Below are 19453 nucleotides of genomic sequence, written 5' to 3'. Positions count from 1 at the left end.
ATATTACATGTTACATTTTCTTATCCTGTTTAAAGTTTTAATGTATTTATTGTAAAGTAAGATAAGTTTTATCTTTTGGTTTTAAGTTAACTGAAGGAATATGCTAACACTGTTGCTGGTGGTACTCAAAAGATTTCATCATGGCCGGGGACAATTGTAACACTAGTTATGAATAAAAATTTTATGAACTAAAAGATTTCAAATCACACAAATAAGCATGATTTCACTAGTAATTTCACAAAACATTATATTCATATCTAGTCAAAAACTAGTTACACTTAAAATATATATTAAATAGTAAAATATTTTAGTAAAAATGATGCATCTCATTTCTAACAGTTGTATTCATTACCCACTTTTACTTTAAACAATTTTTACACAGCTAATAAAATAGATTAGCACCAAAAATATTCAGCAATTAAAGCCACATGTAATAATATTTGATATTATGAGTCTTTCTCAATATATGTTTATTAACGGTACTGTTACTTTGGTACATATATTTTATTTTCTTATTGCAAAATATGGCAGGTTGATCTATAGTAGTTTATTATAATGGGGGGAAAAAATAATGATGTACAATTGACCCCAGTCTCCATCCCCAGTATGTTTTTGGTTTTGATTTTTGCTGGTGACAGGTGCTGATAATGAATTATATATTTATGTCTGTCAGTATCTATTAGGAAAGAAGGATTAGGCCAGCAAGATACAATTTACACTGCAGTAGCATTAAGTCTAGTACAGACAGTAGTTAGAATTTCACAAAATTCAAGTATTAGCAATTCCATTTTGTTCAGATTGATAAGGAATCATGTTTAGCCGGTATGTTTTGAGATCATTAGAAGCATTGTGAATCCATGTGTGCAGGAATGGTCTTCGATCAATGTCAATGCATTTCTTTTAATGTAGGCAGCCCACCTCAACTTGGCCCTTTCTGAGGACCACCTCTTTGCCCACAGAGTCTCTTCCTTTTGGTCTTCCGAATGTCACCTGTTCTTATATTTATTGTTTTATGTGGCATCTGCAGGTAAATCAGTGACTTCTTCAATCTCCTCCCCTAGGATCTGCTTGACTTGGTTCAATGATTCTGCTTGGCGAATCTGCTCCAATTTCACCTGAGAATGCAGAGAGAGGAAATTAAAAACTATTTAAAAACAATGCAAACTTTAATACAAAATCAACAAGATAAAAAATTCAAACTGTCACAGTTCTAAAGTATATACCGGTAACTGGATATATACAAGACTTGTGAGCTCACTACACGACTGTCAGAATACAAAAATTGCAGCAGGACATTCAAGTCATGTCAAAAATTAATTAACTACAAAAGGTCATTATTGTTTAAAATAATTTTTACTTGTTTGAGGGCAAATTTTTTCTAATCGTAAAAATATTACACAATGTGTAATTTAATATGAATGTTGGGTTATCTTTTTTTTTTTTTTACATTTATTTTTAATCAAAGATTTTTTAAAAACAGACATACACAGAACACAATAATAAAATATACATAAATAATATTTTTGTTTAAAGTTGTTTTTTGTTCAGGCTCCCTCCTGCCTTATGCTCTCTCACTGAATGAGATACATTACTGTTGCATGGTTCAAACTACAAGAATGTAGCAATAAATTCAAACTAAATATCATGTGACATGTCAAAAATTGCATCGCTGAACTGCTCATGCTTAAAGTTTTAGTTGCAGACCAAGTTTTGTGTCCAATAGCAAAATCAGAGTAGAAATCATGTAGTGAGAGCACGTCCTTTTGTATACATCAAAATAAAATTGATTGTCAACAGAGACTGCATTGCTAGAAGAGTAAGAACTTCATGCTGATCCAGTACCTGCAGTGACTGTGAAAGATGCACAAAATCCTTCTGCACAGCCTGACTAGTGTCTAGTTGAGTGCGCAGACTGATCACCTGACTGCGATACTCTAAACACTGCTGCTGTAACACCGCCTGAAAGATACAGAGAGATGTAAACTACTATGTAATAAAACTCAATCATATTTTACACACTTTACACACCAAGATGCAGGCCTACCTTCTCCTGGATGTGAGATTTGTTCTCTTTCTGAAGGTGAGCAAGTGCCACCCGCAGACCCTGCACCTCCACGCGACACTCCTGCAGCTCAGCCTTCAGCTGCACACACAGATGGAATAATGGCTACGTTCTCACTGGAATAACGCATCGTATATACACTGATAGTCTTTGAAACAGTTATGCAATACACAACAAACATTTTCAACAGCACTATTCTACATGGTTGTCACATGGCTGTATTATGTACATGTTTAACTTTGTGAGTGCATACAATTATAAGGGATGAATGGGATTATTTTTCCATTTCGTAATCCAATTTTGTGTAAAAATGTCTTAAGTTTTCACAATGTGATTAAATAATGAGATGATCATGTTATTAAAAAAAAGTATATTTAGAATTAGAATTTTTATATATATATATATACACTCACCTAAAGGATTATTAGGAACACCATACTAATACTGTGTTTGACCCCCTTTCGCCTTAAGAACTGCCTTAATTCTACGTGGCATTGATTCAACAAGGTGCTGAAAGCATTCTTTAGAAAAGTTGGCCCATATTGATAGGATAGCATCTTGCAGTTGATGGAGATTTGTGGGATGCACATCCAGGGCACGAAGCTCCCGTTCCACCATATCCCAAAGATGCTCTATTGGGTTGAGATCTGGTGACTGTGGGGGCCATTTTAGTACAGTGAACTCATTGTCATGTTCAAGAAACCAATTTGAAATGATTCGAGCTTTGTGACATGGTGCATTATCCTGCTGGTAGCCATCAGAGGATGGGTACATGGTGGTCATAAAGGGATGGACATGGTCAGAAACAATGCTCAGGTAGGCCGTGGCATTTAAACGATGCCCAATTGGCACTAAGGGAACTAAAGTGTGCCAAGAAAACATCCCCCACACCATTACACCACCACCACCAGCCTGCACAGTGGTAACAAGGCATGATGGATCCATGTTCTCATTCTGTTTACGCCAAATTCTGACTCTACCATCTGAATGTCTCAACAGAAATCGAGACTCATCAGACCAGCAACATTTTTCCAGTCTTCAACTGTCCAATTTTGGTGAGCTCGTGCAAATTGTAGCCTCTTTTTCCTATTTGTACTGGAGATGAGTGGTACCCGGTGGGGTCTTCTGCTGTTGTAGCCCATTCGCCTCAAAGTTGTGCGTGTTGTGGCTTCACAAATGCTTTGCTCCATACCTCGGTTGTAACGAGTGGTTATTTCAGTCAAAGTTGCTCTTCTATCAGCTTGAATCAGTCGGCCCATTCTCCTCTGACCTCTAGCATCAACAAGGCATTTTCGCCCACAGGACTGCCGCATACTGGATGTTTTTCCCTTTTCACACCATTCTTTGTAAACCCTAGAAATGGTTGTGTGTGAAAATCCCAGTAACTGAGCAGATTGTGAAATACTCAGACCGGCCCGTCTGGCATCAACAACCATGCCACGCTCAAAATTGCTTAAATCACCTTTCTTTCCCATTCTGACATTCCGTTTGGAGTTCAGGAGATTGTCTTGACCAGGACCACACCCCTAAATGCATTGAAGCAACTGCCATGTGATTGGTTGATTAGATAATTGCATTAATGAGAAATTGAACAAGTGTTCCTAATAATCCTTTAGGTGAGTGTATATATATATATATATATATATATATATATTAGTGGTGGGCCGTTATCGGCGTTAACGCGCTGCGTTAACGCGAGACTCTTATCGCGCGATAAAAAAAATATCGCCGTTAACCTATTCTCCAAGTTGGGTTGGGAGCGTTGGGAGCTGGCTCAAGCTACACAAGCTATGATGACGCAATCTACCCGCGGCCGCGAGGAACACCCGGCTGCAACGCATCATATTCGTCGTCATCTTAAGTAAACACGGCTGAAAGTGAAAGCTGGTGTAAAAGATCCGTGCAACATCCATTATTTGGACTTGGTTTGTATTTAAGCCGTCCGACGTAGACTGTGTGGTGTAACAGTTCGGTAAGTTAACACACGACTAATCCGTTCTACCACCTCAAATTCAAAACGAAACATATCACTGAATACCAGCGCGCGCGTATTATTCCCAATATATCTTAGTGAGTGGTGTAGCACATAATCTCTTTTTATTAAAAGCGCCCGATTTTAAGAATCGTTGTTGTGTTTCTTTTTAACTGAAAAGACATCAGTTAGACAATATTCTAATTTTAAATGTGGGGTTTCATAAGCTCCAAGCCATAATAAACATTAGACCTACTTAAGTCTCTGCAGCTAGTGTACTTAAATGTTATTTATCTGCAAAATTATGTTGTATACTTACAGTTTTGCACAATATATGTTCTCAAAACTACATACACCCTTTCAAAAAAAAAAAAAAAGAAAAAAAACCATTTAGCAGTTGTTTAGCAGGGTCTGTGTAACCTGTTCTGAAATGGTTTTATTATAATATCGTTATCGCAAGAGGCTGCAATGTATATCACAATATGTATTTTAGGCCATATCGCCCATCCCTAATTGATAGCCTATAGTAGTTGATAATAACATAGGCCTACCTAATGTTGCCTACGGACGGTAACAGTACAGTAGTAACCTTTTACAGTCTATGAGTAGAACAGCTTTCTCAAGCAGTTTGTGATGCATTTTGGAAACAGGAGATGAGCACCTGGTCTAATGCGCCACCTGGCTTGAGAAACCCGTTCTCAAAGACTTATTTTTATAGTCATTATTTGGGTAGCACACATACTCTGAATGCCTTCGGCAGAATTCAAATGAGCCATTTTAATCTAGATTAATCTAGATTAATTTCAAAATTAATCTAGATTAATCTAGATTAAAAAAATTAATCTATGCCCACCTCTAATATATATATATATATATATATATATATATATATATATATATATATATATATACATGTTTTATATACAACAACAACAATAATAATACACCGATGATATCACTGGAAATGGTAGGCCAAGTTGGACTAAAAGCAAAGGACCTAAACTTATGGAGAAATCCTACACAGGTTACAATGGCACTGAAGTACAAACAAATGGGATTTGACGTTCAAAAGATATCTTGAAGGAATTATTTAATTACCTTTTCCCTTTGGATCTGTATGCGGTCTGTCTCTACTGTTAGGCTGGCAAGCTTGACTGAGGGAGAGAGATTTTAATCACAAACTGACACTGGGCACACTAAAATATCAACACCTATCCTCAAATAACAACTAGGATCTACACTAGAAATGAATAAAAGTCAAAGTATACATGACTTGCCTTCTAAAATCTCTGGAGGAGCAGATGTGACAAGAAAGATGAGGAGAGGAGGAGGGAGGAGAACACATGCACATCAATGCAGAGAAAACATTCAAAGCTTCAACAAACAGTTGAAACAATTGTGCAAAACTATACAGATTAAATGCAATGTAAATCACTTTGGATCAAAGCATCTGCCAAATGCACAAATGTAATGTAATATATTATAGACTGACCGCTCTCCTCTGTGCGTGTCTCCAGCTGTTCCTGTAGGTTGACGATTTCAATACGAAGCCTCTCCTCACAGTGAGCTGCCTATGTATAGAGATATACACTGACTTAAAGTCTCTTAAGCACAAATACACACACAACATTCAATTCTTCCAGACCTCTGTCTTCCTTTCATCAAATCCGCTTGTAAACATACTGTACACACTCGCTTACCTCTAGAGTTGGACTGTGGGGCGGAAGGCTATTTTCATCCACATCAGTGTCTTCACCTTTCAACTTGGAGAGCTCATTACAGACTCTCTTCTGAGAGTAAGACAGCTCTGCCTATGTAAAAAAATACATGCAGACTCTTTAAGAGTTTGTGATCGCATCAGGATTTTGGCTCATGGAGTCAACCTACTACTTACCAATCTGCTCTGAACAGCATTTTGTGACTGGCTAAAAGATTTCTGTAGGTCTTGAAGGAGGGCCTCAGAAGTCTGCACCTGAGACTGAAGTAATGACAACTGCAATAAACAAAAACACAAAGATATCAATATATGAGAATTTGTTTGGCAAGTAATCATCTGCAGACATGCTATATCAGGGTGTATGCTCAGAAATTAAACCACATTAGAAAAATATACCACATTATATACATCCATTAAAAAGTTTGGTGTCAGTAAGACTAATACTTTAAGTAAAATTAATACCTTACATTAAATTGATCAAAAGTGACAGTAAATACTTTTATAACGTTACAAACCCTTTCTATTTCAATTAAATGCTGTTGTTTTGAACTTTCTATGCATCAAAAATATTTTATTTCCACAAAAATATTAAGCAGCACAACTGTTTTTATCATGAAATAAGAAATTGAGCAACAAATCATCATGATTTATAAAAGGATCATGTGACACTGAAGACTGGAGTAATGATGCTGAAAATTCAGCTTTGCATCACAGGAATAAATTACACTTTAAAATAGACTAAAGTTAAATCTTATCGACTCTAAAGTTTTGAACAATAGTAGATTGTATAAAGCTGTATCTCAGATCATTTCTTTATCTTACAAAGGGGAGAATTTAAGACAGTTACAGTCCATAAATGCAATGTAATCCAGACATAAGAGATGGTAAAATATTTTTTTGCATATCTGTGCTTTTTAATTTGTCCATGCCAAAAGATCTGTGGCGAAAGACAGGAACTGAGAGTTTCTGTACCTGTTTTTGTGTCTCTGTGCTTTGCACATCCAGTTCTCTCTCCAGATCAACTTTCTGCTTTCGAAGCTCCGTCACCTCCTCTTGAAGCTCTACAAGCTATAATGGCATGGCAAAATATTCAACAAATAAGTTGAGAGATGGTGGCATCATGCATTGACATCAGTGATCACTTACGCACAAACAACAGGCTAGAAATGTCCCACACTTTTTAAATGGTATGATGTTTTCAACTGTTTGCAACTGTTAAGGGCTGCACTCATGAAGAGCAATTTCTAATTAATAAGATATTTTAGAGCCAAGTGTAACTAGGAAAACGTTCCATTACTTTTTAGTATTGTGTAAATTTCCAGGCCTGGTAACAGCAGTTTTAAAATTTCCTGATCCAGTTGTCCATGGCAATAAAAAAACCTGCTTGAAAGACTAGAATTATACTGACATGTGCTTGCAATTTGTCCCAGTCAGCATGCGAGACCAGCCTGTGTCCTGGTGGTGGCAGGTAGATGGCTTCAGGCACCAGCGTTCCTGTGGACACCAGTGAGGCGGTGTCTTCTTGAGGAGGCGGATGTCGAGGCATGGAGGGAGTGTCCATAGAGAAAGAAGACATAGAGGCAGAGTCACAGTGCTGGGGGAAGTAGTCCATCATAAGGCCTGTTGTCTCTGTATCTGACGTCTCTCCCAACAGCTCCAGTGGATCAGAGTCGGACCCTGAGCCCTCATGGTCAGAACCTCGCGGGGGAGAGGAGTCACCCAGTGGTCCCTCACTGTTGGGAGAGGTACCCTCCAGCTTGCCCTTTTTTAAGGTGCCCTTATTGCCCTACATGCACAATGAGAAGTGAGAAATGATTTAGAAAAACACTAAAAGTGAAAGAGGGACACTGTAATACAGAAAGTGAAAGAAGTTTGCAATAATATGAGTAGGGGAAAAATACTTGTTTCCTTTTTGAGACACATGTAAAAAAAAAACACCAGTGCTTGTGTCTCGGCCTGAGTCGTTGGATAAGAGAGAGGAAAAAAGAAAAAGAGGAGGGACACAGAAAAACACTAACCTTAGTGTCATGGGGCAGAACGGCTCTCCTCCACTGTGCTCGCTCTGACTGCAAAGCAGATAATCTGGCCTCATACTGAGCAGCTGTTTCTAAGGGGGGAAATAACAGAAGAACTGGATGTCATGGAATTGGAATCAGTCATTGAGTAATTATGAATTATAATTATGTATAATTACATTGAGTAATAATAATTATGTATTACGCTTCCAGTTCTTTGGGTAAAATTCTACTTTGTGACATTCAAGTTAGCAAATGGAATGGAAAATGCATCCGACTTCTGAATTGTGGGATGGCTTATCGAACAAAAAAAAAAATTTAGGGTGAGATTTTATTGTATCGATTGCATTTACATTTATGCATTTTGGCAGATGCGTTTATCCAAAGTGACTTACATTACATTCAAAGTATACTATACATTTTGAATCAGTTCAGTTCCATACTCCACTGTTTGAGCAACAGGAATGCAGTTGTTAACTGGATTGTGAAAAGCAAGTGTTGCATACCGGAATGGAGACCGATTTAGAGCGACCGGGTTTAAATACGTCAGCAGAGTAAAGTGATTCATATCACATTTTGATTGAAGATAAGGTAATTCTGATACTGCTGCAAAAGACTCTACCCTTTACAATTTCATTAGTTAATATCTCATTATTTTAAAGTGGAAACACCCCCTACCCTTGATATGTGGATTTAAGAGGTGCTGAAGAAAACCAGATTCTCACTCACAAGCTCCTTAAAGACACTTTGATATGGTATGGTGTTCCTTTTTGGATACTGTACTGGCAGACTCCATAGACAGTTAAGCTAAGAACCCTCTTTTATTGACATATTTTGGTATGTGTATATATATGTGTATATATGTGTGTGTATATATATATATATACACATTTTTGGTAGCACTTTAGTTTAGGGTCCAATTATCACTATTAACTAGTTGTTCATTAGTATACATATTACTTGGATATTGGCTGTTTATTAGTACTTATAAAGCACATATTAATTCCATATTCTGCATAAAAATATTCTATATCCCTTAATCCTACCCAATACCTAAACATAACAACTACCTTATTAACTATTAATAAGCAGTAATTAGGAGTTTGAGGCAAAATCATAGTCAATAGTTAGTTAATAGAGAATTGTACCCTAATCTAAAGTGTGACCCAATTTTTTTTTTATAATTTATTTTTAATGTATATATACATATTTACATTATGTGTTTTTATGTAATATTCTGTTCTAATTTTATTTGTTTGTCAGGTATTTTATTTTACTACTTTTGTGTACGTAATTGTTTCTTTGTTTTTTTAAATTAATTACAGCAATAATATTGCAGAGTCTCAACTAGTGGTGAATGGGCTTGTTATCTATGCACTTGATATTCTGCGTTAAAAAAAAAATGCATCAAGAAAATAAGGCCAAAAAATTAAGTATAGTAATATACTTAAGTATAGTGAATTAAGTAAAGTAAAACTCTCTCATCATTTTCTCTCCCTTATTTCAAACCTGTATGCAGTTATTTATCAGTGAAACACTAACTTCATAAAAATATCATAAAAGTAGTCCAAATGACTTGTGTCAGAAGTCTTCTGATGTATTGTATCAGCTCTGTGTGATTTAAGTCATTTTTCAATTATATTGACTGGCTCGCAATGAAGAATTACTATAAACCAGAAGACTTGAGAGAATTCTATAGACTCCTTTAAAGACACCATAAAACAAAAACTAACAATTCTTATTTTATGGTATACTGTTGTGTTTCTTAGAAATGATTTATCTGAGTACATCATCTTTTTTTCTTTCAAATTCACGTGCCTTCTTAATCTTTGATCAAAAACATCAACTCCCCGTCGCAACAACATTTCTTCTTTGATGGCGTGTGTACCGACGCGAGTGCACGACAATAACCCCTGTCTTCCAGTCTCTTGTCACTCACATAAGATTGCAGCAACTAACAAATCTGACAAAAACAATACAATCAATTCCCAATAGACAAACCCTACATTTTTTCTCGTCAGAGAAGCCGTTTTCTTCCCTACTATGACGTAAATCCGAGTAAAAAAAAGCCATCTCGGACAAGAAGTAAAAATGTTGGGCAGGACTTGATTTTGTCCATGGCGAATTGATTGGATGATTGTGGTTTGCTATTGCTGTGATGTCACGTGAGTGACAGGTTGTCCCGCCCTCACGTCAGTAAACATCATCAGAGAAGAGCAGTTGCTGCAAGAGTTACTTTGATTAAAGATTTTACGGTCACATGAATTTTTTTTAAATAATGATGTGTGCAACGATAAATCAATTATAATAAATACTATAATATAATATTCAATAAAAAATAAGAACTGTTCATTTTGATTTGCAAATCATTCGACCATGTTTGCTAGCGTGAGGGCGGCAACAAGAAGTCAAGGAGTGGAGTGACAAGGAGTGACAACCTGTCACTCACATGAGATTGCAGTGTAGGGCTGAGCAAACATGGGCAGAACTGTTTACTGCCCTAGTACTTCAGAAATCCTTTCAAAGGTGTACATGTGAATTAAACGTGGCACAATGGCCTTTCTCATCACAGTATGCTAATGCCTATCTAGTACAAGGGATTTCATCACTATGCTGATTGAGGACTGTTGGGACACTCCAGGCACAGGATGGTTCTGTCGGGAGAGACAGAGTCGTTTGCACCTCAATGACACGTCTGTACCATTTGCTTCACAGGACATATGCTTTCAACTACATACTGTTTACTTACTACTGTGTTCTAATATGTAACTATGCCATGTTTGGTCTCATCTGACAGCCTATAAACTGAAATGAATGGTGGTGAACTTAATAGAGATATTAAAGTATCCTAATGTACAATCTAGGTACTATTGGTTAAACGTGCATTGAGGAGAATATGTTAATGTTCTTCTCCCCCTCTTGATCACCACCCATTTGCCTCATCTTTTGGTTTCCTGTCGGTCGGTTTCGGTGTTGGTATTCCACTCATGTTTAACAATGCTTTGCTCGGGGTATAAGAAGGAAAGGTAACTGTTGATCTAGGAGAAAGGCTTTAACCCTGCCACTCCCGCACAGCGGTGCGTAACCTCATACTAGGAGAAAAGCTTTTACGGCTTCTTCTTCTTCATTATTTGTTACAACTAAGTTTCTATACAGTATGTTGTTCCATTCTACTGTCTTAAACATGTAACTTAATAAATAACTTTGCCTGCTTTAAAGGCTTTAAAATCTTTCCTTTTATCACTGATGATGTTGAAAGCTAAAGTGATTATTACTTTCGTTATCTAAACGTTCAGGTTAAAACCTACGTTTTCCTATCAGTTCTAAGAAAGACCTTTACCTTTAAAGAATAAGAGGTTAAAGAATAACAACAACGTTAATGGTGTCATATTAATTATATTGGAGTCAGATAAATATTTGAATTATACACGTCATCTTTCAACTACCTTTCGTTCCGATTATCAGTTAAAAAATAGCAGCGTAAGCTTCCAGCCTTACAGTAGCAAAAGCAAACCACAAGGATCCAATGATCCAATCAATTCCTGATGGACAAAATCAAGTCCTGGCCTACATTTTTTCTTGTTTGAAAGCCGCTTCACTCAGATATATACATATCACCATAGGGTAGAAAAGACTATCACAACTTCCATTTCATGCTGACTTTAAAGCATTGACCAGTCTGTGGCATTTCTGACACATACAGAAGCTCCACTTAAAGGGGGGGTACAATGGTGTTTCATGTATTCAGAGTTGTTTACACTGTTAAAGAGATGGATTCTCATGCTAAACATGGGCAAAGTTTAAAAAAAAATATTTTGGACGAATAACGTAGAATTTCTGTGTCCCGAAAATCTTACTTCCGGGTTGGTAGAAGTTTCGGCTGTTTTTTTTTCGATCGTGGATCTAATGACGTAGATCAGAGTGGAACTCCTTATATGAGCATTTCTCTCGGAAAAGCTCGCCCGCGAGCACGTCGACCAGAGGAGAGCGAGACCGCGCACATCAACGCGCTTCAACAGGAAATCATCGGCAGCGCTGCATAGGATTTGTTCAAGAATGTCTCCAAAAAAGTGTGTATTTGGATGTGAGGGAAAGCTTACCGTGTTCAGCTTACCGAAGAACCCAGTGTTACAGGAACAGTGGATGCAGTTTGTTTTTCCGGGGCAGCAACGGAGTGTAGGAAGTGCGGTTATAAATATGTTCTGGTCATTTGAGTGACGAATGTTTTATTAACAAGGCCTCGACGCTGGATTTGCAAATCGTTTGCTATTAAAACGTGGAGCGGTCCCAGTGATAAAAGACCCCATTCATGTAAGTACAACTGGATCAGATTTCTGTCTTTTGCTGGAAATCAGCGCTTGACTCTATAGCTCCGCCTCCAGGACCTCGGCTTTTTCCGGAGAGAATCGGAAAGCTGTTTTTTCTTTTAAAATTATAATAAAACTAAACACTTTTTGGAGATATTAAGGATGCACTACTACTCTATAGGTACTCAAGATTAACATGAGATTAGGTGAAACTGTGCATGTTATGTACCCTTTAACCAATCAACAATCCCCAAACAGACTTGTGCTTTACACCTTAGGTGGACCATAGTAATGCAATCCCTCCCTCTCACTCCTCACCTCTCAGAGCCTCCTGCAAGGATTGGATCTCCTGGTCGCATTGTGTTTGCAGATCCTGCAGCTCCTCCTGTTTGCTCAGCTCACAGATCTTCGCCACACCCTGCCAGTGTTCCAGCTGAGCTCGGCACTCGATTAGCTGCGTCTGTAGTTCTGCAGGGAAACAATACAGAAGGACTTCTGAAACTCTTCTAAATAGTAGCCTTGTTCCCTTTCTTATCCTCCGTCTTATTTTGAAAGAATCGTTTAAAACAGGTGCATAATATGAAAACAGGTGCGTGACAGATAACTAAGTGACACACATGAAAGAGCTCAACTTCATTAACAAGATGGATTTTGCCAAAAGCAGATTAACCCTAAAAGTACTTGATTTGATTTGTCCAATGCCTATTCACGATTTAAACCTGACACATGGTAAAGATTCTTATATCGACTCTAGTCGTAAACACCTGTTGATTTATACTGCACCGCTTTTCTGCTATTATTCTTATCAATAGAAAACGGTCCACAATTTGTGTAAAACCCATATGTAAAATATAATGAGGTATGTACGCTTTATTTAAGATTTGTCAGCTACATGATCGGATATGTTTGCAGGTCGAGCTCAAAATGGTCATTACTTACGGATTTATGCTATCGTGCTATCGAAATGATCGTAAATACTAGTTTTCCCCTCTCAAGTGCGATGAGCTCGTAATGACGACTTCAGAAGTGGGAAGTAGGAAATTTCCGATAGCACATGAAGACAGCGTTAATCTAAGAAATCACGGAATAACTGACAAAAATGTTTACATCGACACACTGTAATTTAACATGTACTATACCATCATTATCCTCACTGCGCGATGCTGGTGTGTCCGACACTTCCATGGTCTCAAGTCATTTGTCTCGATATTTTCGTTTCGTTTCGATATTTTTCCATTCGTCTGCATCCGTCTTCCTTTTCCTGTGTGAAGTGCAGCAGGGCCGGGCTTCAGCGAACTGCACCAAGAGTTCAGGAAACAACTTTCCCCGGTTCAATCCTGCGGATGTTACCTAACCATCCTCCCTAGAGCCAGCCAGCCAGCCACACACACACACACACACTGGTTTAAATCTAGTGAGCTGAGCTACACAGACCGCGCTTTTGGGCCTCATAGGCGTCCGAAGACTGAGGGCGCGCGCCTGTGATGCTGTCTAGGTAGGCAGCTCACTAGATTATTAGTCGGATCCAGAGAGAGGATGTGGACGATCCAAGAGATCCCATGCGGTCTTCGTTGAAAATATATGCAAAGTAATGACGTTTAACGTCTTTTTTTAACGCATCAATTCAATGACAAAAACGAGTGAAAAACAAATACAAAAATACTTTTTGTAGACACCGCCGGTTGTTGATTACAGACTCTATACATATAGAGGACAATAATGGTCACATGATTTTGTTTTTTAACATTAGATTCTGATTTCATAATATCTAAAATGTACAAATTACAGCAAAACAAAACATCTGAGATATGATTTTTCACACTAATGCAACAGATTCCAGGGAGGATTTGGATGTTGACTTTGGCCTAGTTAGGAATCTTTCAAGTCCTTGCTTTGAAAGTTCCTGAATGCCAATTAAAACCAATACACATACATTTATTATATTTTATTATCACAACAGCAATAAGTTGACATACAAATGTAGGAAACCATGGTATGCAAAGGCCAGCTTAAATATTTCTATTAAAATTTATAATGATGTGAATAAATACCAGGAGTCATTAGAATCTCATGCCATATATGAAGGGCTCCTCATTCTTCAGTCATTGTGGTAATTTACCATACAATACAGAGTATTTTAGGTACAAGGCAGAGAAGAGGATGACTCTAAAAATGCTAATACACAACAATAGGATATTTCAGAGCATTAGGTCCAATCTCATAATGTGGCCCTTCAATTAACCTTTACAGTACAATTGTATTGCATTGAGATAAAAAATAAAACATAGTATTGGTCCACAGCTCCATCATTATTTAATGCTGGAAGACAGAGCTTACAGGAGCAGTAATGTGTAACTAAGCGCCCATAAAATAGCTTATCCATGTCAACTACATTAGAGGAATGATTAGATGCAGTTTAGTGGTACTGCTGGGTGCTGTGTTCTTCCCATCAAGATCCTTGACGTGTTGAATCCCTCTCAGTTCATGTCCTGATCACCCACACTCTGACGCAGGTACTCCTCATAAAGATTTTTCTGCAAAAACACACAGGGAAATCATTAGATGAGTCAGTCATCACTGTAGCCGTCTTTAGATGCGTCACCAATACAAATGCACACTATACCTTTTTGGTCTTGACCACCTCCTGGACATACTCCAGTTTTTCCTGAAGCTGTCTCTTTTGTTTCCCAGAGAGTGTTGGTTTAGTCCTAAAAGTACAATGAAGAGAAAAAGAACACAGACACAATAAAAGTACATGGCATGCATAGTATAGAGGCATGCATTAGGCATGAATTATTCACTAATATTTCCCTCTGCTGCAGGTAATTAAATAAATATATAAATAAATAGCTAGATTTTTTTTCTTTACCCCAACAAAATTCACTAAACTTCCATTCTGCTGCAGGCCTTTAAAACATATTTATTATTATATAAGCCCACAAAACCTCTGCACTATATTCCAAGATTCACAAAATTAGTCCTTACCTCTTCTTCAGACAATTGCATATTTAAATGAGTAAAAATATATATAAAGGAATAGCTAGGAGGGAATTTGAAAATTATTCACTAATCTTTCCCTCTGCTGCAGCTCTAAAATACTAAGTAATAATAAAACTGCTTTTTGTAATTTTTGGAGCTTGACTGTAAAATATTTTAATATATAAACTGTAAATAAATATAAATATATAAACTAAGATACTTCTGGTAAATATCTCCTTATGTGCACCACAGAAAAAGACAAACTTAAGAATGAGGGTGAGTAAATTGCAATTTATCCCTTTAAACTACAAGTGTCTGCATGTATAAAGCCCTATTTGGGCAGTAATTGTTTCTCATGAGGACATAACAGGGGCTAGTCAGTGATTTTATTGCCGTCCGAATCCAGAATGTCAGTGTTTTTCTCCCACCACCCGCGTAAACATCCCCGGCCGAATTACCTACTGTTTTTTGGCAAACACCAAGGTCATGTGGTAATTAAATTTAAATCTACATCTCTTGAGTTTACAAGAGGTAAAGAGTGGTTTTGACCACTGCGGAGCACCGTACGATATCGGTTGCGCTTCACTGTAATTTGTATGCATTCTAAATATGTATACTTCCATTACTGAAATGCTGGGAATTATTTACAAGAACAATATTTCATCACCGCTCCACCTCAGTGAAAGGAGAAAGATGGAAAAAAAAGCACATAAACATTTGAAATGGGCTGTTACAGCAATAAAATGTATTACAATTATATAGTAATCTATACATTAAAAAAAACTAAGCTATTATTTCCATATTTTTAAAATGATTTCCATCATTTTGAGATAAAAATGCAAGACAGAACCATTTCAGCGTGTCTATCTTCCTATTTTTAAACAGGAGATTTAATAGAATATTATTTTCCTATTATTTCATTAAATATGAATTTATTCATATTATTCAAAACAAATGGCATTCTATTTACAGCAGACAATCATGCGACTGACCACGTAAGCAGCGCGTTCCCGGGATCGTAGTATCGCAAAACTCGCTCCTCCACCGTGAATAAATCGCCATCCGAGCGCATGAGTTTTATCACTGAGGTGCCATGCAAATTTATTTTTACAGATATTCACATTAGAAACAATTACCATCCGAATAGTGCTTAAGTTTATAATCTGCTTTTTTCACCTGAAAGAGAAGCGTGCAAGGAGGAGAAAGATGAAGGACAACAGAACCAGTCCAGCACAACTGTACAGCTGCACTTCCACTGACAGGGACTCAAACGCCTTCACTGCAGGAGCCTGAACACACAAACCCACACTTACATCAGCATCTACAGAGAATCACAAACACACATACACATGAATGCATATACATACTAACCACATATAGTGAGAGTGCCTCTGTGCCTTTATCACCCAGCATGAGCACCAGTATATCTCTGGAGAGGCTGCCAAGCACCAGGGCGACGAGCAGCAGCAGGGGCACAGTGAAACCCAGCATGCCCAACAAGCAACCCTTAAAACGTGCTCGACGGTTCTCTATACTGCAGTGCCTATAGGGAGTAAAACACACAATTGCAACTGTAATAGCAGGCTTTTGCAATTGTATAGGCAAATGCCCATCTAAGAATGCACTACCTGTCATTATCAAGTGTCTCAGTGATGGCCTCAGTGATGAGGTTACAGTCCTTCTCCAACGAGTTAAGCGTGTTCTGCACAGTCTGATTAATGGTCTTTTCTATAGTCCGACACACCTCCTCAATCTGATTGACACATCGGCTGGGCTGATGATGGAGGCAGTGAGGAAAGATACATTAATATTACAAAATAAGCGGTTGCTGCATAAAATGGCGAGGAGCTGAAATATTTATACCTTGTTAGGGTTGGGAACGTAGATTGTGGGCATGTCAAAGCCACACTTGTTAAGTCCTGGACGCTTGCATAACTCCTGCACAATCTGCATCATAACTCTCTGAAATAACCAATAACACAGCCATCAATGTGCCATTATCAAGCAGTCAAACAATAACTATTTTAATTAAAACAGTCACATGCACTACCTTTTAAAAGTTTGTTGTCAGTAAGAATAATTAAAAAAAAATTTTTTTAAATTAGCTTATTAAGTAAGGACCTTTTAAATTGCTGGAAATGATAGGAAATACATTTATAATTCTACAAAAGATTTATATTTCAAATAAACACTGTTTATTCAGTGTCTAGACTAGAACCTAGACTTTCAGCTTTGCCGTCACAGGAATAGGCTAAATAGTTTATTTTTAAAAGATATTAATATTTTTAAATACATTCAAATAAAAATATATGAGCATTGGTGAGCAGAAGAGAATGGCTTTGAACGGTAGTGTGCATGCAGAATAAAACATAACAGTGAAGACGAGTGTGTATAAGAGCAGTTTACTTGTCGATCAGACTCTCCTCCAGCCTCATCAGCTTTGCTGAGATAAAAACGGAGACGGTCCCCATGCTTCTCATTCAGTTTCTCTACAATGCTGAGTGTGCGCTTGCATAAAGCCTGTCCCATTGGGTCAAAGAAGACCAGGATCAGGTCACAGAGCTCACCTGATGTAGACAGGCAGAATCGTAATACAGAGACATAATTATATTAGGATCATAAACATACATTTAGAATGCTAAACATACAGACATTAAAACAATGTCAACTCCTAAACACACACCGAGCCACAGAATAGCTTGGTCCACATCAAAGGGGTACTTCATATCTCCATCCACCAGACCAGGACTATCAACAAACGTCACCAAGCTGAAACGTTTCTGTCGTGAAGTGCAAATCTCAGTGCCGAGGTATTCTGACACCCCTGAAATTGAGAGAAAGTTGCATTTTAGACAGAAATTCATGCACATTTGCAATGTAAACCTAAATGCGTTTAGCCCTGCTTTTAATACACTTTCCAAAATTCAACAACAAACCTTTAAAGTCTTGCAGTGGTTTGAAGTGTGGATAAAGATGGAGCGTTGCGTTTCCCTAAAACCAAACAACAGTTGTTATACAATAAAAGGTGAAATACATTTATATCAGTGGTGCCACACAAAACTTTCATGAAAAACGTATGAGAGGATCAAACTTACAGTGAGCGACTCCCTCTTTCGCCCACTGGTAACAAAGCTGAAGCCCTGTGTCTCTATAGCGACCCCTGTCCTTTGTATATGCTCCTCCACATACCTGCAAAAGCAATAAAAACATGGGTTACTGCTTGCGAGGCTTTCTCAGTCTCACACTTACACTAATCTGAGTGCATGGTTGTAATGCATGTATATAAGCCTACCAATTGATAAAGCTACTCTTTCCAGCTGAGTGGTTCCCCATCAACATCACAGTTATCTTTTTTCGGGGAGGCAGCAAGGTCACCCCAACAGTCTGAGCGATTGATATGAGTCCTAACAGGACAAGGGAATTAGTGGTTAGACAAACTGGACTGGAAAAGAAAGTGTCATTTATTTTGAATCCAGGTTCAGAGACTGAATAAGTGACAGTTTCATTTTTGGGTAAACTAACCTTTAATGTCAGAAGAAAACTTTACAGATTACAGGGTAATGAATGCAAACAGGTGACATTTTTTTGGCACACTAAAGTGAATAAATGTCAAACCAACAGGCGTTTTAGCTATCCGGCTACCGTTAGCACCTCTCATCCACGCCTGGAGACAGATCTAATTTCTGGACACCATACTAAACCAAATAAATGAATGAGAATGTAATCGTTAGTAAAGGGATGTTTTTTTTCTCTAACCGCTATCCGGTTCGATGTACATCTGATGGCAGTCCCTTAAGATGCGCTCGTCGCAGGACACACTGCCAGATATGGAGTCGGCATTTGCAGCACTCCTGCTTTTGATTTTCCCGGACATAGCGATGTACAATTATGGGCTGTAATAAAGCAGCGTGTTTTAGCGTGTACAAAGTAAAACTGACAAGTAAAATTGTATGAAATGTAAGAAACTACATAAAAATTTTACTCACATCCAAATGAAGTTCAAATCGCCCCGGTCTGCTGGGTAACTGTGGCCACGTCACCGCGACTCACCGGATTTCGCAGAGCATTATGGGGGTTGTAGTCTTTATTCCGTTTCGCTCGCGCTGTTTCTGACAAAGGCGATTTCTTGTTTCCGCCCTTGACTATTTATTAATCACGTCGTCTGTAGACCATTATGTAACGATTAATCATTTAGGAGTTGTGCCCTTTCTACTTAGAATGCCATTAAATAAGTTGAGAAACTTATTTTATTACAACTGTTGTATGAAGGTGCCATGTTAATTTATTTTATATATATATATATATATATATATACATATATTATTTATATTGTACAATTATAATATTATACATATTATAATATTTATATATAATATATATTTCCATTGTAAAAGTCCATCA

At 37.6% G+C, this 19453-nt stretch overlaps 2 protein-coding genes across 2 annotated transcripts; both read right to left on the bottom strand.

Moving 5' to 3' along the window:
* Positions 1-15: 15 nt before the first annotated feature.
* Positions 16-13387, bottom strand: rabep2 (rabaptin, RAB GTPase binding effector protein 2). The gene is made up of 12 exons (XM_079891517.1): positions 13213-13387; positions 12392-12541; positions 7770-7858; positions 7160-7537; positions 6724-6819; positions 5929-6027; positions 5735-5845; positions 5527-5605; positions 5133-5188; positions 2045-2143; positions 1843-1959; positions 16-1115 (listed from the first exon to the last, which is right to left on the bottom strand). Exons 1-12 carry the CDS (start codon positions 13256-13258, stop codon positions 1011-1013), a joined length of 1425 nt encoding a protein of 474 aa, XP_079747643.1. The 5' UTR covers positions 13259-13387; the 3' UTR covers positions 16-1010.
* Positions 13388-14004: 617 nt separating this feature from the next.
* LOC307157206 (uncharacterized protein) lies at positions 14005-19118 on the bottom strand. The gene is made up of 13 exons (XM_079869055.1): positions 19039-19118; positions 18809-18945; positions 18345-18456; positions 18148-18241; positions 17989-18043; positions 17736-17876; positions 17459-17619; positions 16916-17014; positions 16681-16826; positions 16424-16595; positions 16229-16341; positions 14697-14781; positions 14005-14607 (listed from the first exon to the last, which is right to left on the bottom strand). The coding sequence occupies exons 2-13, from the start codon at positions 18924-18926 to the stop codon at positions 14551-14553; spliced, it is 1353 nt and encodes a 450-aa protein (XP_079725181.1). The 5' UTR covers positions 18927-18945; positions 19039-19118; the 3' UTR covers positions 14005-14550.
* Positions 19119-19453: the final 335 nt, after the last annotated feature.

This window comes from Squalius cephalus (assembly GCF_949319135.1).
Source record: "Squalius cephalus genome assembly, chromosome: 1".
NCBI lineage: Eukaryota > Metazoa > Chordata > Actinopteri > Cypriniformes > Leuciscidae > Squalius > Squalius cephalus.
This window is presented reverse-complemented; position numbering and strand designations above follow the sequence as displayed.

Excerpts from the sequence above, each read along its gene's own strand:
- rabep2 (XM_079891517.1), bottom strand. The coding sequence starts at position 13,258 with ATGGAAGTGTCGGACACACCAGCATCGCGCAGTGAGGATAATGATG. Across the intron at positions 12,542-13,212 it reads GCGCAGTGAGGATAATGATG|AACTACAGACGCAGCTAATC; the intron begins GTATAGTACATG and ends GTTTCCCTGCAG. Across the intron at positions 7,538-7,769 it reads TTCTGCCCCATGACACTAAG|GGCAATAAGGGCACCTTAAA; the intron begins GTTAGTGTTTTT and ends TTGTGCATGTAG.
- LOC307157206 (XM_079869055.1), bottom strand. The coding sequence starts at position 18,926 with ATGTCCGGGAAAATCAAAAGCAGGAGTGCTGCAAATGCCGACTCCATA. Across the intron at positions 18,242-18,344 it reads AAGAGTAGCTTTATCAATTG|GTATGTGGAGGAGCATATAC; the intron begins GTAGGCTTATAT and ends TTGCTTTTGCAG. Across the intron at positions 14,608-14,696 it reads AGGTGGTCAAGACCAAAAAG|AAAAATCTTTATGAGGAGTA; the intron begins GTATAGTGTGCA and ends GTGTTTTTGCAG.